Consider the following 18,532-nt stretch of genomic DNA (forward strand, 5'->3'; position numbering starts at 1 on the left):
GAGCATGTAGAGGAGCCAACATCGGCTAACAATGATGGAAATACAAGAGTCCAAGATTTATTTAAGAACGAGGTGGACTCATCCTTTTGTGGTGACATGTCTATCGACCTTCCAGTGTATGTCGAGTTGTGTCAGGAGATTGACATGGGACCATAGGGTACTTCATACTTGGAGCATCCACCTACTCAATTCGTTGACGAATCGCTTATAACGATACATAAGATATGCATTTTAAGTAAGATCATTTTTTAAAGATTTATATTAGCATGCTTTGTATGATTTATATTGATTATGCTAACATCATTTTTTGTCTGTGCAGGTAACCTTTGTGGATACTTAGATCATCAGGATGAGTTGAGGGATGAGCGACGAGGAGCTACAGGAGATCTTCACGTGTATGTCTCCAGATCAGATGGTGAGTATCATAGATATGGCGGACTAGGAGCTGTCTAAGACACCATCAAGACGCTCTATTAGATCTACTTCGACGCGCTCTGATGCTTCAATTTCTAGTAGATGAGATCGATGCTTCTTTGGAAGATTTGGAGAACTTAGGGAGGGAAATGTTAGAATGGGGTATCATTGGGCTAGGAATGGCAGGTGGAGTGGAGATGACTTGCGGGGCACCTACCAAGTCAGTAATGAGAAAGCAGTTAGTCAAATTCAATGGTGAGATAGGTGAAAAGACAATGGATTTGGGTCGCTTCCAGTCAGAGGCATGGATCATGAACAAAATGTTCGGAATGCTAGGCTACTGGAATATGTGTCAACTACGGCCTCATTGAGGAATGAGCTTGCCCACAGGAGGTAGTGTCATCTAGCATGGTCTAGTTCAAGACCATCGTGTATGACTCACAGTCTCAAGATTGCCTCACGTGGACCATGCAAACACGTATGCATTCACCTTAGTGCGCGAAGGAACAAAAATTATATTCACCATGTGTTATCAATATCATTGCATAGCCACCACAAAAAAGATGATGGTTGCACTTAGTACCGACACAAACAAACTCTAACATCACTTTCAACAGTTGAAGAGTGAGACATAATCACAACATAGGAATGAACTCAAAACTAAATAAACAATATTTATATTACTGGAACTCAAGGACAATACACCAAACAAGGACCAATTGGTTACAATGTAGTTCTCTAGAGGAACAAAGATTGGACAGTCAATTGATACAACTGACCAAGGTAATACTAGTGATGAAACCAATGACTAAAGATAGTATAAATAGAAGCTCTACCATGAGAGCACTTAGGATGCTAGTCAAGAAGATGAGGCGGCAGACCAAGGGCATGGCATACAGTAAGAGAACTTCCTACTGCTTGGCTTCCAAGGCTATGTCAAGTAAGCTTGAGTAACGACCCCTATCTTGCTTCGCTCCCTCCTATTATATAGATCATTGCTAGTGGTAGGGCCTTCTTCGTACCCATGTGTCGTTGTCAGTCAATAGGACATTCTCTGCCCATGTGTTGTGCTGGGTTGCAATTACTCCTCCACTTCCATTAGCTCTTCAATGCACCGCTAGCGGCTCTTATGATTAATGTTGCTGCCACCCTTTACAATTAAGAACCTTCCTCCTTGAATTTTAAATACACTGTTTGTCATCATTTTGTCACATGCTTACGAGTAGTATTCCTTTCTAACAAGCCTTGTAGTGTCTCTAATTTACATTTTCCTATCCCAACAGTTCATGGCAAAACTACCCACATAATCTCTATGTTGCATAAATGTAACTTTACAACTGAAGGTCCTATTATGAAATTGATCCATTACATAAGCACCCACTATTTCTTAAATTATCTCTACCAACATAGGGGGGCCTCTAAGCATGTCCCTTAAACCATATTTAATCACGGAAGGTGCTTTCATTTTAACTAGCCCTATCATTCCAAATCTAAAATGCATCTGCCTACTTCGACGATTCACATTGGAATTGTCACATAAACTCTATTTTTACTAAGGGAACCATGAATACTAGATGCTATTCAAGAAAAACGGTCTTCTCATATATACACTTCCTATGCCACTATCCTTCCACATGCCACAAACTATTCTTTGTTGCATTGTTTGGGCACAATTTCTTCTCTATCGAGGACAATGAGTCCTCACCTTAAATTACGCATAGCATATTTTACCTATTAGCCAAATCTACAATTTACCTTCCCATACTCTAACAAAACTCTCTTACTCAATCATGACAACACCATATTAAAAGAAAACACCTAAAACCCTAGGAACTCATGTTAATTAATTCCAACCACACTACAAGGGTACACACATATAGCGACGCTAAGTAGTAACGTTTTTTTTTGGCGTCGCTATTTACGTCGCTAATCGTCAAAATATTTTAAGGAAAAAAAAACATCGGTATTAGCATCGCTATCTGCATCGCTAAAAATGTCGTTATTAGTGTCACTATTTAGCGATGCAAATAGCGACGTAAATAGCGATGTCTTACTCTGGTAACATTTCGCGGAAACCTGAATGTTTCTTTCAAACACGCACGCGAAGGCGGAGAGAAAGAGAAAGGGAGGTGAGCAAGAGAGGGAGGTGAGCAAGGAATCAAGCCACAAGCTGCACGCGAGGAGAGGAGCATCGCCCGCACGAAGAGGTCGTGGAAGAAGAAGAGAGCATGACGGTATGCCCTGTTTTGGTTTCTTTACAATCTTTGTTTTTCTTTGCAATGTAGGTTAGAAAGTGTTGGTTTCTCTTCAATCTTTGTGTTGCTTTGTGTTGCTTTGCAATGTAGGTTAGGAAGTGTTGAAAGAGAGAGAAATGGAAGTGAGTGTTTTCAAATTTTTTCTTGTGTTGGTTTTTATTCTTTGCAATGTAGGTTAGAAAGTGTTGGTTTTTCTTCAATCTTTGTGTTGCTTTAATTTGCAATGTAGGTTAGGAAGTATTGAAAGAGAGAAATGGAAGAGAGTGCTTTTATATTTTTTATTGTGTTGGTTCTCTTCAATCTTTGCTATGTATATAGGGTAGGAAGTGTTGAAAGAAAGAGAAATGGAAAGGAGTGTGAAGGGGGATGCTTGTTTTGCTTGATTATAATTTTAGAGAGAGAGTGAGAGAGATAGAGATGTAGAGAAAGAGAAATGAGATGCTTGTTTTGTTTGGATTGTATCTTTTGCAAGATCTTTCTAAACTACATATTCATCCACAATGATATTTCTAGATGTAGAAATACTTCTTTTTCTAGGATCATAAAAGAAAAATGCTTTGGTGATGTTACTATTACTCATGAGAATACATTTGAGAGATTTAGAGTCTAATTTCTTTCTATGAGCATAAGTAATGCTTCCAAAAACTTTCAAACAACTCACTCCTAGCGTTTGACCAATAAAGGCTTCAAAAGGAGTTGTGCCTTTCAAGGCATAGTGGAAGATCTATTAATTGTTATAAAAATGTATGTGTGTGAGCATAGTTTAGAGGCGACCTCAAAGATAGATAAGTTTAGAGCTGAACTCAAAGAGATAGGTACGAAAATTTTAAAAAAAGGACCTGAAATATATATAGTGGAGTGGTCCCAATATACAATATAGAATCGTTATTAAATTATCCTTCCATTACATTGCAGTCAAGATGTCTAGCACTCACGACCAACATGGTGGTGATCGTGAGGATTGGCTCAATCAACGTGTCCCCTGTCCATGCACGCAATGAAAATTGACCATTCGTCGAAAACGTCGTTTGTCCATAGACCATGTACAACGGTATGGAGAGTTTTGAGTTGAGATAATCAACCAAGATTGCGGTAAGTTCTCTCTCATTACTATATGACGTAATTGATTTAAGTATAACAGTTTGGGGTTATCTTAGAAGTTAGCTCCTTAATGTCCTTTACAGGGTCAGGGCCATGTCGATACATTGCAGTCCGCAGATCTCTTGTGTCCAGTAAGACAGGTTCGTCCGCACTCTATACAAATGCCGTCCGAGATAACTAACTGTCTCATAGAAGGTGATAACTCTCAACCCCCTTCTATGGGTGAGAATGCTGGAGACATGGACGATCCTCCTGCTTTTTTGGAGCCCGAGTTAGAGGACATGATCGAATCATTGCTTCCGACGGACTCGAAATCCCAAGATCCTTTAATTGCGGAGGCTACCATTCCATTGTATGATGGGAGTCGAGTATCCTGTTTGAAGACACTTCTTGCATTGTTGAGTATACAATCAAAGTATGGATGGAGCGATGCGAGTGTGACAGAGCTATTCAGGTATATTATGATGTGTATGATTCTTTATTGAAAGCCATTAAAATGTGCTATGTAGTACTCTAATAACGTGCTTCATTGCAATTTGTAGAACGTTGAAATCTTACATTTTGCCTACCCAAAACATGATGCCTGAGTCTCGTGATGATGCAAGACAAGTGCTGTGAAAGCTAGGCATGGAGTTCTCTTCCGAGGAGAGTTTGAATTGTTGGCCACATGTCCCAAGTGCGGTGCGGACAGGTATCGAAATGACTTGCAAGGACAGACTGTTCCGTAGAAGGTTTTGAGGCACTTTCCGCTGATAGCGCGTGTTTGTCACATTTTTCAAACCAAGAGTTTTGCAAAGTTGACTACATGGCATGCAGAAAATCGATCCACTAATGATGTACAGCATACACCAGCTGACTCAAAAGCATGGCATCACATTGATGAGACTTTCCCTGACTTTGCAAAGGAGGCGAGGAATCTACGATTCGGTCTTGCCATGGATAGGGTAAATCCTTTTGGTTTACGTTCCACCTCCTATAGTATATGGCCCGTGGTTCTTGTTAACTACAATATACCGCCATGGCTTTCCACCAAGAAAGGACACCTTTTTCTCAGCTTAGATGATACAAAGTCAAGAATATGGATGTCTACCTCTCTCCACTGATTGATGAGCTAAAGGAGTTGTGGGAGGGAATTGTAGTGGAGGACATGAGCAAACATATTGGTAGGCAATCCTCAACTATAAGGGCAATTCTTATGTGGACCATGCATGACTTTCCAGGTTATGGAGAATGCTCTGGTAAAGCATGTTTTCTTATTTTGCTAGTTTTCTTTGACCGATGTTGGTGTTATGACATGCCTCATTGTACATGTGTGTTTTGTAGGGCTAGTCACGTCAGGTTACCATGCATGTCCTCTATGTGGACCAAGGTTTGTTAGAAGTCAAGCTCTCCTGTCTGTCCGTCTTTATGTATGACCGACATATGTGACAGCTAGTGTGTAGCTGTCTGCACGTGACTACATTGAATAAGTAGGTTTAGCTAGTCGGTGACCTGACTAGAGTTAGTCAGTGAGTTAGTCAGTCTAGTTATACTTACACTAGGTTACTCTTTGTAGTGTAAGTATGACTCTAGTGTTGAAAAATGAAAGAGAAGAAGAAGAACCCGATGGTTCTCTGTTAGCTCCATCTCTATCTCTCTCTCCTCTCTTTCAACATGGTATCAGAGCGGGACTTGGTGGACTCCGTGAAGCTGGAGGAAGTGAAAAGGACTTGACTTAGTTTTTCCCCTGCATAAAACAAGCTGCCATTGTGGGCTGCAGGTGAGCATTTGTTCATTGCATACTCCAGGGTGAATATCAGTGCTTGTGCCTTGTTGGGAGCCTTGAGGAGGCCAAGAAGACTACATCAGATTGTGTATCACTCACTACAATCATCATCATCTCCAGAAGTATGCTGAAATTCAGGTTTGCAGGCAGGGTGAACTGCGCCTGTTTGCTGCCATCACTTGTTTGGCTGCACTTCATCAAATTTTGGTCATCAAATGCCTGGTTATGTCATGTATGAAGTGCTTTGAGATAGCAAGAGGCAAATGCTTGACCTTGAGCTCTGACATGAGCTGAGATCAGAGTGGGCAGATCTGAAAAAAAGGGCAGCATTGTTGTATACACAGTATACATGGTATATGCAACACATTGAAGAGCTTTAGAAGCTCTCTGACAAGCCCAAAAGCACTCGTGGAGCATAGGTATATGCTGGAGGTCATATGTACATGTTGTGATCCACTATAAGCTAATTTTGGTAACTGAAATACTCAGATGTGGAGCATTTTAGATAGGCTGAAAACTATCATTTAACATGGATAGCAAGCATTTGTTCTTTACTGAAGCATAGTGTGACATTTGGTGACATCTATGAGATGTATGTACTGACATATGTATGTCAGAATGTTCATGGTTTGAGAAAAGCATTAAGTGCTAATGAATGCTAAAATTTTTGGAGCTGAAGTAAATGCAATCTTGTCTTTTTGGCTGAATACAAATTGCAGAAGTAATGTATGACTTTGCTCATTAGAGACATACAGTCTATGGTCACTACATAGTCATGCATTGACCTTGTCATACTGGAGCAAATGTATGGTTTGGTTTGAAGACACTTTGAAGTGGTTTGAAGCTAGTTATGCTGGTTTTTTGTTGACTGCAACCTGCAAACAAAACTGTTGACACTTGTACTTGCTGATTATGCACTTTTTCGTGCTTCTATGCTCATGTCTATTGAGAAGACTTGGGACATATATGACATGTGTGCATGTTGTTTTTGGCATTGAAAGTGTTGCTGTTAATCACAGTTTACAGGTTTAGACTGCATGTTTTTGGACCCTAGCAGTGGATTTGCAGGAGTTCAATCTGAAGCAAGTACATGGCATATGTATTGACAATTATTTCTACAAGTTGGACAACTTGATTGTGGACTATTTTGGGCTGATACTAGGCTGAAATTTACTGGTTTTTTACTGCAATTAATTGCAGAAAACTGTCATTAACTGTAGTGGACTGAACTTAGTCAGTCGGACTTATTGACTTGCAGGGAGGTTGGCAGAGGATATTGAGACTTATGCATAGGAGATGAAGTAGCTCCTGAATTGCCTGAAGAAAATGCAACAAATGAACAAAAGAGAGCTCACAGGTTATGGACTGAAAGAGCATGTAAGGTACTGCATTGGTTTTCACTATGTATGTATGATGCTATGGCTATTCAAATCACTGGCTGTGAGTCTCCGAAGGATGCTTGGGATATACTGATGAGAAATTATGGAACCATGACACATGCACGGAAGATCCAGTTGAAACAACAGTTCAATAATATGTCTAGAAATGGCAGGAGCATCCAGGTGTATACCATAGAGATCAAGACCATAGCTGATTAGTTAGCTACCATTGGCTCAAGGGTATCAAAAGATGATATGATTGCTATTGCATTGAATGGTTTAGGGAAAGAATACAAAGCATTTGACACTTCCATCTGAGTTAGAGAAGATCTCCTAGACTGGGAAGAACTGGTTGCATTGTTGCTGCATGAGGAGGTCAAACTTGGCCTAAATACAGGTTCCAGTGCCTCTCAGAGCAGAGACACTATGTTAGACTCTAGCCAGCGTGGCAGAGGAGGCAGAGGCCGTGGTTCATATCGAGGTCGTGGCGACACTCGTAATGCCTATGGACAGCAATAGCAGCAGGGAAATTGGCATGGTGCCAATACACAGGGCCAACGAGGATTTGGTGGTTTTAGAGGCAGTGGGAGATCACCTCGAGGAAGAGGAGGTGGATCTGGATCTTGGCAGTCTACTGATCAGTCAAATAGGGACAAAGATTGCCATTATTGTGCAAGTATGGGCACATAGTGAATGAATGTTAAAAAAAGCAGAATGACATGAAGGCAAAAGGGAAACAGCATGGGCATTATGCATCCTCTAGTGGTGGTCAGGATGATCAGGTTGATAGACTCTTTGCCATGCAGCATGTGTCCAAGACTGCATCAAGGCAGAATAGAGATGATAGGTGGTACATTGACTTTGGTGCGTCAAACCACATGAATCCGCATGGAGAGTGGTTTGATGAGATGGTTGCAGGTACACATGCTCATGTATGTACTGGGGATGACACCCAACATGACATAAAGCATAAAGGTATTGTTCCATTGATGATGCCTGATGGCAAGTAGAAAGGCCTACATGATGCCTTACATGTACCAACCATAACGAAGAATTTTTTGTCTGTGGGTCAAATGGCAGAACAGAATCTGCAAGTGAGGTTTAACAAGGATGGATACTTCATTGAGGAGTATGGAAATGGCTGCAAGCTAATTGCCAAGGGCAGAAGGGATGGCAAGATGTTTACTTTGGAAGCGATCATTCCTAAACTTAAAGCAGCTATGTTTGCTCATGATGAGAGTGCCATCACAAATGTAGAGATTTGGCACAAGAGAATTGGACATGTAAATGTACAAAAGCTGAAATCCATGCAACAGAAGGCAGTCGTACTTGGATTACCGAAATTCAAGTATAATGACTTTGGACATGTGTGTCCTGCATGTCAGTTTGGGAAGCAGGCACGATTTCCTTTCATGAGACATGTACAAAACAGCACTAGGCCTTTGCAGTTGGTGCACTCTGATGTCTGGGGACCGTCGCATAATGCGTCTTTTGGAGGTGCATGGTACTATGTCTTTTTTATTGATGATTTTAGCAGGTACACTTGGCTGTACGTTTTGAAGCATAAAGATGAGGTGTTTGAAGTCTTTAGAGATTTTAAAAAACATGCTGAAAATGAACTTGGCTGCTACATATCATGCTTGAGATCAGATAGAGGAGGTGAATATGTATCCAAAGAATTTGACAGATATCTTGCCAAGTATGGGATCAGAAGGCAGCTCACATGTAGCTATACATCGCAGCAGAACAGTGTTGCAGAATGAAAGAACAGAGTCTTAATGGAGTTAGCAAGAGCTATGCTAAATGAGAAGTGTTTGCCTAATGCCTATTGGGCTGAAGCAGTAATGACTGCAGTTTATGTGCTGAATCGCACTCCTACAGTGGGAATACATGCAGTCACCCCTTATGAGAAACTGTATGGTCATAGACCTGACATCAAGCAATTGAAAGTCTTTGGATGTATTGCGTATGTGCATATACCAGATGAGAAGAGGAAGAAATTGGATCCTAAGGCAGTGAAGAGTGTATTCTTGGGATATGCACAAGAACAGAAAGCATACAAGCGTTATGTACCTTCTACGCATGAGACACTAATTAGCAGAGATGTAGTCTTTGATGAGTTAGTATCGTGGTATGGGAATTCGGCTGTGGTGCCTACTGATGGAGCACCTAGTATGAATCATGCTGAAAATACTCCTGCAGAGAGTACTTCTATGAGTGGTCAGATAGCAGATGTATCTTCCGCAGTGAGTCCTTGGTCAGGACGCTTACGGAACTGTAATTCTGCATCCACTGACATGGACAAGTCAGTGAGGGGGAGAAATGACAAGGGAAAAGGAAAAGAAAAGGTCTTTGAGGATTTGACAGGACCACTCATAGCAGGCTATGAGTCATCGAGTAGTGACAGCTTAGACAGTGAACTGGGGATTCTGTCTGTTATGACGCCAGGTGCTAGGTAGAGCCGTTATGTGCCGCCTCATGAGAGGCAAGCTCAGAGTGAGCCACAGCTCAGGAGATCAGAGAGGATCAGGAGACCTGTTGACAGGTTTATGTACACTGGTTACGCTGCAAAGCACTATGCTTACATGACAAAAGTGATGGAGATCAAAGAACCAGGTACTTATATTGAAGCAGTAAAGGATGAAAATTGGTGCAATGCTATGGACGAAGAGATGAATGCCTTGGCTGAAAATCAGACTTGGGATCTGATGCCACTGCCTGATGGGAAAAAGACCATTGGCTGCAAATGGGTCTATAAAATCAAATGTAAGTCTGATGGCAATGTGGAAAGATACAAAGGCCAGGCTAGTTGCTAAAGGATATGCTCAACAATATGGATTGGATTATGATGAAACATTCAGCCCAGTTGCAAAGATGGCAACCATACATACAATAATTTCCTTGGCTGCTGCAAAAGGCTGGAAATTGCAACAGATAGATGTCAAGAATGCATTCCTCAATGGTGATTTAGCAGAGGATGTATATATGGTTCAGCCGGAAGGGTATGAGCACCCTGATTTTCAGCATTATGTGTGCAGGCTGAAAAAGGCACTATATGGGTTGAAGCAGGCTCCGAGAGCCTGGCATGCTAGGATCAGCAGCTACTTGCAGAGCCTTGGATTTGTTGTTGGCAAGGCTGATCATAGCCTGTTCATAAAGAAGACTGACAGTGGCTTGATAGTGCTGGTCATATATGTTGATGACCTGATAATTACTGGAGATGATGACATCGGAATTCAGCATGCAATGAAGATGTTGAAATCTGAATTTGACATGAAAGATCTAGGAGATCTGAAGTATTTCTTGGGTATTGAAGTTGTACCAGGTGAAAATGGTTTATGGCTGATGCAGAAGCACTATGCCATGGAAATGCTTAAGAAGTATGACATGGCTGAATGCAAACCACTGTATACACCTCTGGATCAGAATGTAAAGCTAGACATGAACACTGGGACTGAAGTTGAAGATGTGTCTATGTACAGGCAGATGGTTGGCAGCCTGATTTACTTAATCATCACTAGGCCTGACTTGAGCTATGCTGTAGGGCTGATAAGCCAGTTTATGCAGAAGCCAAGGAAGCCGCACTTGGATGCAGTTAGACGAGTCATGAGGTATGTTGAGTCCACTGTAGACTATGGGCTGTTCTATGTCAGAGATAAGCCCTTGACACTGATTGGATACACAGATGCAGATTGGGCAGGATGCTCATTTGACAGACGGTCTACGAGTGGCTATGCTTTTGGCTTTGGTAGCGGCATGATCAGCTGGAGCAGCAAGAAGCAGCCTACGGTTGCTTTATCCAGTACTAAGGCTGAGTACAGGGGAGCTGCATTGGCAGCATGTGAGATTGCATAGCTGCTCAAGCTTATGGCTGACTTTGATATACAGGTTGATGCTCCAGTGACACTGTTATGCGACAATCTTAGTAGTGTACTCCTGGCCATGAATCGAGTTTACCATGCCAGGACAAAACACATAGAGGTACACTACCACTTCATTCGAGAGATGGTTCTTGCAGGAAAGGTTGATCTCATGCATGTGAGGACTGATGAGCAAGTTGCAGATATTTTTACCAAGTCTCTAGGTAAAGATAAGTTTTGTGGTTTTAGACAGCTACTTCGTGTGCAGATGCTGTCTTGAGCTTGAGGGGGAGTGTTAGAAGTCAAGCTCTCCCGTCTATCCGTCTTTATGTATGACTGACATCTGTGATAGCTAGTGTGTAGCTGTCTGCATGTGACTACATTGAATAAGTTAGTTTAGCTAGTCGGTGACATGACTAGAGTTAGTCAGTGAGTTAGTGAGTCTAGTTATACTTACACTAGGTTACTCTTTGTAGTGTAAGTATGACTCTAGTGTTGAAAAATGAAAGAGAAGAAGAAGAACCCGATGGTTCTCTATTAGCTCCATCCCTATTTCTCTCTCCCCTCTTTCTACAAGGTTGGATTCTTGTATGTCAAAATCTATGAAGAAGATGGTATTTGAAGGACATCGAGCTTTTTTGCTAGAGATTCATGTCATGAGAGAAGGATTTCTTGGTCGCCCTCCTGCGAGAATGAACGCACTGAGCTGATTTGATCGCAGGATGGTGGACCAAGACTCGCTTCCTAGTGGAATGCGATGCTTCTCAATTTTCTATGAGCTGACTTATTGGAAAAAACTGAAAATTAACCATCTTTTAGAACCCATGCACATTTTTAAGAATGTGGGTAGCTTGCTATGGGACCACCTCACTGGGCAGCGAGACACACTAGGAGCGAGGATGGATTTGAAAGCAGTTGGAAAGATGGAACTATATTGGCCTATAAGTGGCGTCGACAATCGAGTGCAATTGCCGCGCGCTCCTTGGGTTTTGTCTGGCAATGAAGTGCGACGATTAAAGGAAAACATCAAGTCCTTTCGCACGCCGACTGGCCTAATGTGTTCTCTCAAGACAGCATTCACAAAGGATGACCAACTGACAGGACTCAAATCCCATGATTGGCATAAGATGTGTCAGGTATATACGGTATGAGGCTGCGTATGGCATGATTCTGCATATTAGATTTCAAAATCTCTGTTTGTTTATACACAATATTAATTACATGGTTTTCACAGTTTGTATTGCCAATCGCAATCGCAGGGTCTCTAACATCGGAGGTACGGACATCCATTTACAAATTGTCCAAGTTGGTTCAGTTTGTCTCCCAAAAAGAGATTCACACATCATTGATTGAATCTGCGAAATGCATGGCAGTAGAGACTGTTTATCTTTTGGAGAAGTATCTTCCCACTAGCATGCTCACGATACAAACCCATCTTCTAGTGCATATTATAGATGAATTGCAGGTTGCAGGTCCAGTCCATAGTCGATGGATGTTTTTCCTTGAATGGTTCATGAAGACCTTAAAGGGATTTGTACAACAACGGGATCGTCCTGAGGGTAGCATGGCTGAAGGTTGGTTAGTGTCGAAGACCTTGGTGTACATTTCTGAGTGGTTGTCCACTGTGGACCTGGACAAAGGCTTGATATGGTCACTTAAGGAGGATGATCGTCTGAATGGAGATGTCCTAGTGGGAAACGGAATAGAGAAGAAGATGGACGCATCCATGGAGTCCAAGGTGAACCGATTTTGTATACTGTATAGCGCTACGATGGAGAAGTGGCTGCCACGGTATGAGGATGCTCGAGCTGAGCGAGAGGTTGCAAGATCTCACTTTCGACGGAGTATGCGACAACGGCCCATTCGATATCCAAAGGGCTTAGAGGAGATGCCTCTACTCATGTCCACTAGATGGCTACATGAGGCCCTAACCAAAGCATCTCAAGATGGAGAAACAGTTACTGAAGAGAGTGGGACTTCTCACATGGATGCAATCCCAAGAAATTACAATCTATACTGCAAATCGCAACTAATATACTTGTTCTTCTCCCAGTATAAGGTCCATAGTGCAGCATGGTCACGTGGACGACATTTCAGAGTAGAGCACATCGACAAGTTACGCTCGACAATGGATTGCGGAGAGATGGCAATGTTTGATCAGGAAAGCCGACGACGTGCCATAGATCCAAACCGTGTAGTTGTAGAGATGAAGTATTTCGGATGTTTACAGATTATCCTTGCAGTGGACTATCGAAGTTTCTCCGTGACCATATTTGATGTGCAATGGTTCAAGGTTACTCTCAAAGGAGCAGGTGCAACTATTCGGCGAGGGCCAAGTGGCTTTGTAGAGATTGACTCAACGAAGAAGTGGACCATTTGAGTGATGCATTTATTTTTCCAAATCATTGTGAGCAGGTAAGAGTTCCTAATACTTAACGCGCTTTAGCAATCTCAAAGTGGACTTTTATACTAATCGTAATATGGATCAGGCCGTCTTTTTCCCTAATTTGCAACAACCTCAATGGTGGTATGTCATTCCCATGACATCTAGGAGTATCCCGTGTTTGCCAGAACCCCCGTACCGATCGTAGAAGAGACACCTTTAATAGCAGCAATGATAGAAGGCATACAAGAAACTAGGATGAACCGCCTGGAGGACCAAGACATCTCACCTATGGAGATAGAGGATGGGTTTTTTGAAAATGAAGCAGAGTCCTCATTTTGTGGAGAATTTTGTATAGATCTCCCGGTGTATACTGAGCTATGTCAAGATGAGATTGTCGAACCCTAAGACTCGATCAAAACATTCCTCCCACTACAACAATGCCACTTTTTGCAAATCGGCTAGGACAGTTTGTATGTTTTTGGAGTATGGTGTTTTGTATTATCTTTTTTTTTAATTATTTTAAAATGAAATCTTAGTTTTATTATGTCTTGCAATTCATTATCTAATAATATTATTTTTCCTTGTATGTGCAGGTTTAGGATTTGGGCACGGACGGCAGGATGAGTCGCGATTTTACAGATGACGACATGGACACGATACTAGCGTGTTTCTCACCGGAGCAGCTAGCACGGGTCAGAGATAGAGCTAATGCACAGCTTTCCTGTTCCACCTCAGCACGATTGGCAGACTCTAGATGGTCAGATGCTTCGGTCTCCAGTAGACACAGTTGCAGGTCTTGCTTTGCTTCAGAGTCACGTAGTCGAGGAGGAGGTAGCTCGTGTTGTGGGGATACAGATGCAGTCTCCCCTACTCGCATTGCCACCAGGGAATCGACACCGTCTTTCACTAGCAGTGGCGGGCAGACGTCTACTGCTCCCACTCCTTCACATATCCCACCAATCACTCCTAGGACCGACAAGAACTACACGAAACCCACTCCTCCAGGTATGTATTTTCGCATCCTTTTTCGCAGTAGCACTTATCAATTCAAGTTGTGTTTGACACATTTGTATTAATGTCATGAAAGTACCCATTTTCAAAATCTTGCAGGTTACTCGTATCTCATAGATAAGGCCACTGGCCATTTATACATGAATGATGAGGGAAAAGCTATCATCTCTAGGATGCATGAGTTGTGCCAACAAGTATTTCGACACAACATTACAGACAAGTGGAAGGAGATCCCAGATGCCAGCAAGGAGTACATAATCGATACATTGTATCGAGAGTGCCCTTAGCCCTCTAGTAATGATAGATTTTCGAGAGGGTAGATGATGACGCGTATGCGTGACTATTAGTCGCATAGGCAGTTTGATGCACGCGAAGCAGTCAAGCAGGGAAAATCGAAGCCGGAATGGCTGGATATAGAGGACTGGAGTAATCTCCAAGATGAGACGACATCCACTCCAGACAAGTGGAAGTAGCAGAAGGACGCAACAAAGGCGCGCTTGGACGCAGGATCGGTGCATCACCTTGGTAGTAGCGGCCACGCAATATTCCTAGCAGATTTCGTAAGTATTAATAGGGTAGAGTACTCTAATTTAATGACATCCATGTTGATGTATGTATTTCGAACATGAATCTCAAGTACGTTGTTTTTCAATGTTTGTGTGCCACAGCAAGGTTTTACGAATTGCGACCCGACTGCACTAGAGGTGACATACGGGGAGAAGCATGGCTTGAGTGCCCTGATCGAGAAGCTCTATGCTCACGAAGGACCGGTAAGTAGTAATAAATATCATTCCTAATTTGAGAAATCTATCATTATATGTCTGTTTGTATTTGGTACTCACATATATATATGTATTTGATGTTGCAGGCTCCCTTCGGTATGCCACTACAGCGAGAGGAGTTTTCTGATGCGGATGAGTCGTAGAGAGTAGATTAGGCTACATAGGATTACTCCCCATCTTGTATTATGTAAGGCCTTATGGCCTCTATCCTCCATATGTAATAGTTAAGTGTATATGATTCAGGCTTCTATGTTGTAGCATGACTCCATATACACATCTCCATGTTATTCACCACATATTGATGTACAGGTGTATACATATTTGCTTTGTCGCAGTAGCGCTTCTCAATTTAAGTTCTGTTATTTTCTTTATCAATGCAGTGCACATTTGTGTTAATTAATGTCATGAAAGTACTTGTTTGCAAAGTCTTGTCATTATTTGGGATCGATTATTTAACTTCTTTGACAGCAGGAATTGTCTCTTAGCCCTGTGTGGCTCTAACTGTGGCAAGGCTGCATCTGCAGCTCTGCCACAATTTTTTTTTTCTGCAACCGTCGGTATCAGCGTTGAAAAATAATTCTGCAATCGTCAGTATTAGCGTCGAAAATTCCTCTGTAACTATCGCTATTTTCGTTGCTAATTTGGTCGGTATTACCGACGAAATTAGCAACGAAAATAGCAAGGCAAATAGCAACGGTTTTGTAGCGACATTAATAGTGACGACGGGATATTTTTCATATATAAAGAAAACGTCGTTATAAATATTGTTATAGCATGTATATGTTGTAGTGCCATACTTTTAATTTCTATTAGTGGAATAACATAAGGAAGAATGTGGTCTTTGTGAAGGACATTGGCATGCTTTTAATGATGATCCCTCCCCCTGATGCCATTTGTCTTCCCAATACTAAGAAGATATGGGAGTGAAGGGTTAGATAAGAAAAGAGAGGGGTGCATGTTTGTCTCTACATTTACGACATCCGGAATCTCCTCACTTCAGCTTTGTGCTCTCTCTCTCTCTCTCTCGGGTTGGTAGTAAAATAAGAGGGGGAGAAAGCGGCTTTGCATATGCTTGGAAGGGGGAGAGCATTATTTAACACGATATATTTATTAGGATAATAATATGGGGGGTTTCGTGTCGGCACGTGAGGAGGGGAGGGGGTGTGCCCCTATACATATGGCAAAAGGAGAGAGGAGGAGGGGAGGGGGTGTGCCCTTAAAGGGCAGAGGAGGAGTAACCCATAGGAGGATGATGTAGATTATCACAAGCAAAGATTTGTGTGTGTCTGAGGGGTGGAGGGATGTGGTGCTTTGGACTAGAATGATTGGCGGGGATGGATAGCTTAGTGCAACTTGCAACAATGTTTATACCACACCTGCAGCATCCAACAATGTCAAAATCAGGGTCTCTGAACTCCAGAAAGTCTACAAAATCAGTCACATTGTTCAAGCTCCGTGCTTCTAATTATCTCGATCAAGTCACCAACCAAGTGCGACCCTGCCATCCATAAAATCAGACACATTGTTCAAGCACTATGCATCTTAATTATCTTGATCAAGTCAGCAACAACCAAGTGCAACGTTGCCGTCCTGTTTCCATCTTGTCCAGGCGCTGTGCAAGATGCGACGTGCACACAGTGTTCAAGCTCCATGCATCTAACCATCTTGATATTGTCAGCAACCAAGTGTGACGTTGCAATCCCAGTTCCATCTGGCTGCGTGACGTACAAGATGCAATGTTCATAAAATCAGATACATTGTTCAAGCTCCATGCATCTAATTATCTTGATCAAGTCAGCAACCAATTAGTTCGTCGACATTGCCATCATGGTCCCATCCGCTGCCTGTTCAAGATGCGACGCAGGCCTTCCATGGCTTAAGTGGGATTCGCGCTGTGAACCCGCGAGGCGAGAATGGCAGCGTCGCACTTGGTTGTTGCTGACTTGGTCAAGATAATTAGATGCATGGAGCTCGGAACTAAGTGTCTGATTTTATGGATGGCAGCGTCGCACTTGGTTGGTTGCTGACTTGATGAAGATATAAATTAGGTGCATGGAGCTTGAACAATGCGTCAGATTTTATGGATGGCAGCGTCGCACTTGGTTGCTGACTTGATCGAGATAAATATTACGACGCTTGTCGCACTTGGTTGCTGCCTCGACCAAGATAATTAGATGCATGGAGCTTGAACGAAAAATTAAATACTAGGGCTTATGTTGTCATGAGAGACTCCACCTCTGCTGCAGGGCGTCTACTACTAATTCGGGTTACGCTTGCAGCGTGTAATCTTGCCACACTCGCGACGGTAAAAGTTTACAGGTTTAGATTCAAGGCAGCCGTAGTAGGACGTTCCCCGCGTGTCACAGGGGACGAAGTTTCGATTCAGGGCGCAGTAGCCGACGTGATCGGTAGGGGCGCATAGTGAGGAGGAGCCTGTGAGGATGATGCGGCGGTCGACCTCCGATTCCATGGGGAATTCATCGTCCGGGCTGCAATGGCCGAGGGGGTCGCCATTGTTGCAGGAGGAGGAGCTGGAGGGGGCTTTGAGGGCGGAGTTCGAGTGGCTGCTGTGATGCAGGGAGGGGGAGGGGGGGAAGCAGAGGCCGGGGCGGATGGCGACGAGGAAGAGGAAGAGGACGCTCATTAAGCGATGCATGGTTGGATGCTCAGGCTGCAGAAAACACACGCGCGCCCCCCCCGTCCCCCCCCCACACACACACACACTCTCTCTCTCTCTCTCTCATATGTACCAAACTACTATAACCATGAACATTTTCCTTCCTCTCTAATTACGTTCTGAGTGGGCTTAAAGCCAAAGCAAACATCTCTTTTACGTTTTCAAAATGGGCTTCACACTTTAAGCTCAAGCAAACATCTCTTTTAAGTTTTCAAAATGGGCTTCACACCTATAAGGCATTATTAAACATTTCTAAACATTGTCAATTTTTTCTTATTACACATTAGCTAATTTTCTCTGTGTATATGCATGTGTTTATTTCTCTCTCTCTATAATGTCTATCGAATAGATATTGTCAACAACCCTACACTAATGTCAAGACAGTGGGAAGCATAAGTAGTGCCCTCTTAAAAATGTTTATACATATGTTTAAAGATATATTTGTGAGCACCCCTACACTAATACAAGTATAAACATTCAACACACTATTAGTGTAGGGAAGCATCCACTAGTTTTGTTTAACTATTTATGTTTTCTTGTAATGCTAATAGTGTGTTAAATGTGTTCAGACATCTTGTTTATATATGTATGTTTTCATGTAACACTAACAGTGTGGTTAATATCTCTACAATGTTGTGTATCAGTTGTGGTCATAATCTTTGTCAATTATTTATTTACATTTTTTGGCTATTAATTATGTTGTGGAGATTTTATGACACCCAAAAATGCTTACTAATAGTACTCATTTGCATCCTTTCATTTTCAAATACAATGCTTCCATTGGGAATGAGTAATTCTCTTCTTTTGCTACATTGTGAATCTGCCCAATTCCTTTCTTTCTTTAGATTCTTATGGACAAGTATTTGCCCAGGATCCTCGTGACCTTCATCACCATAATGCAA

At 42.3% G+C, this 18,532-nt stretch overlaps 1 protein-coding gene across 2 annotated transcripts; it reads right to left on the reverse strand.

The window, feature by feature from the left end:
* Positions 1-15,720: 15,720 nt before the first annotated feature.
* Positions 15,721-17,686, reverse strand: LOC148010960 (protein RALF-like 4). 2 transcript variants are annotated; one of them, XM_087671502.1, is made up of 2 exons: positions 17,189-17,683; positions 15,721-16,329 (listed from the first exon to the last, which is right to left on the reverse strand). In XM_087671502.1, exon 1 carries the CDS (start codon positions 17,607-17,609, stop codon positions 17,211-17,213), a length of 399 nt encoding a protein of 132 aa, XP_087527628.1. In that variant the 5' UTR covers positions 17,610-17,683; the 3' UTR covers positions 15,721-16,329; positions 17,189-17,210. The 2 variants fall into 2 exon arrangements, with proteins under 2 accessions (XP_087527628.1, XP_087527629.1); XM_087671503.1 differs by having other exon boundaries at positions 16,317-16,451; positions 17,189-17,686.
* Between the last annotated feature and the right edge of the window lie 846 nt (positions 17,687-18,532).

Source organism: Lygodium microphyllum, chromosome 29 (genome assembly GCF_053477565.2).
Source record: "Lygodium microphyllum isolate KBCC chromosome 29, Lygodium_microphyllum_v1.1.10, whole genome shotgun sequence".
NCBI lineage: Eukaryota > Viridiplantae > Streptophyta > Polypodiopsida > Schizaeales > Lygodiaceae > Lygodium > Lygodium microphyllum.

Coding starts and splice junctions, on each gene's coding strand:
- LOC148010960 (XM_087671502.1), bottom strand. CDS start 17,609: ATGCATCGCTTAATGAGCGTCCTCTTCCTCTTCCTCGTCGCCATCCGC.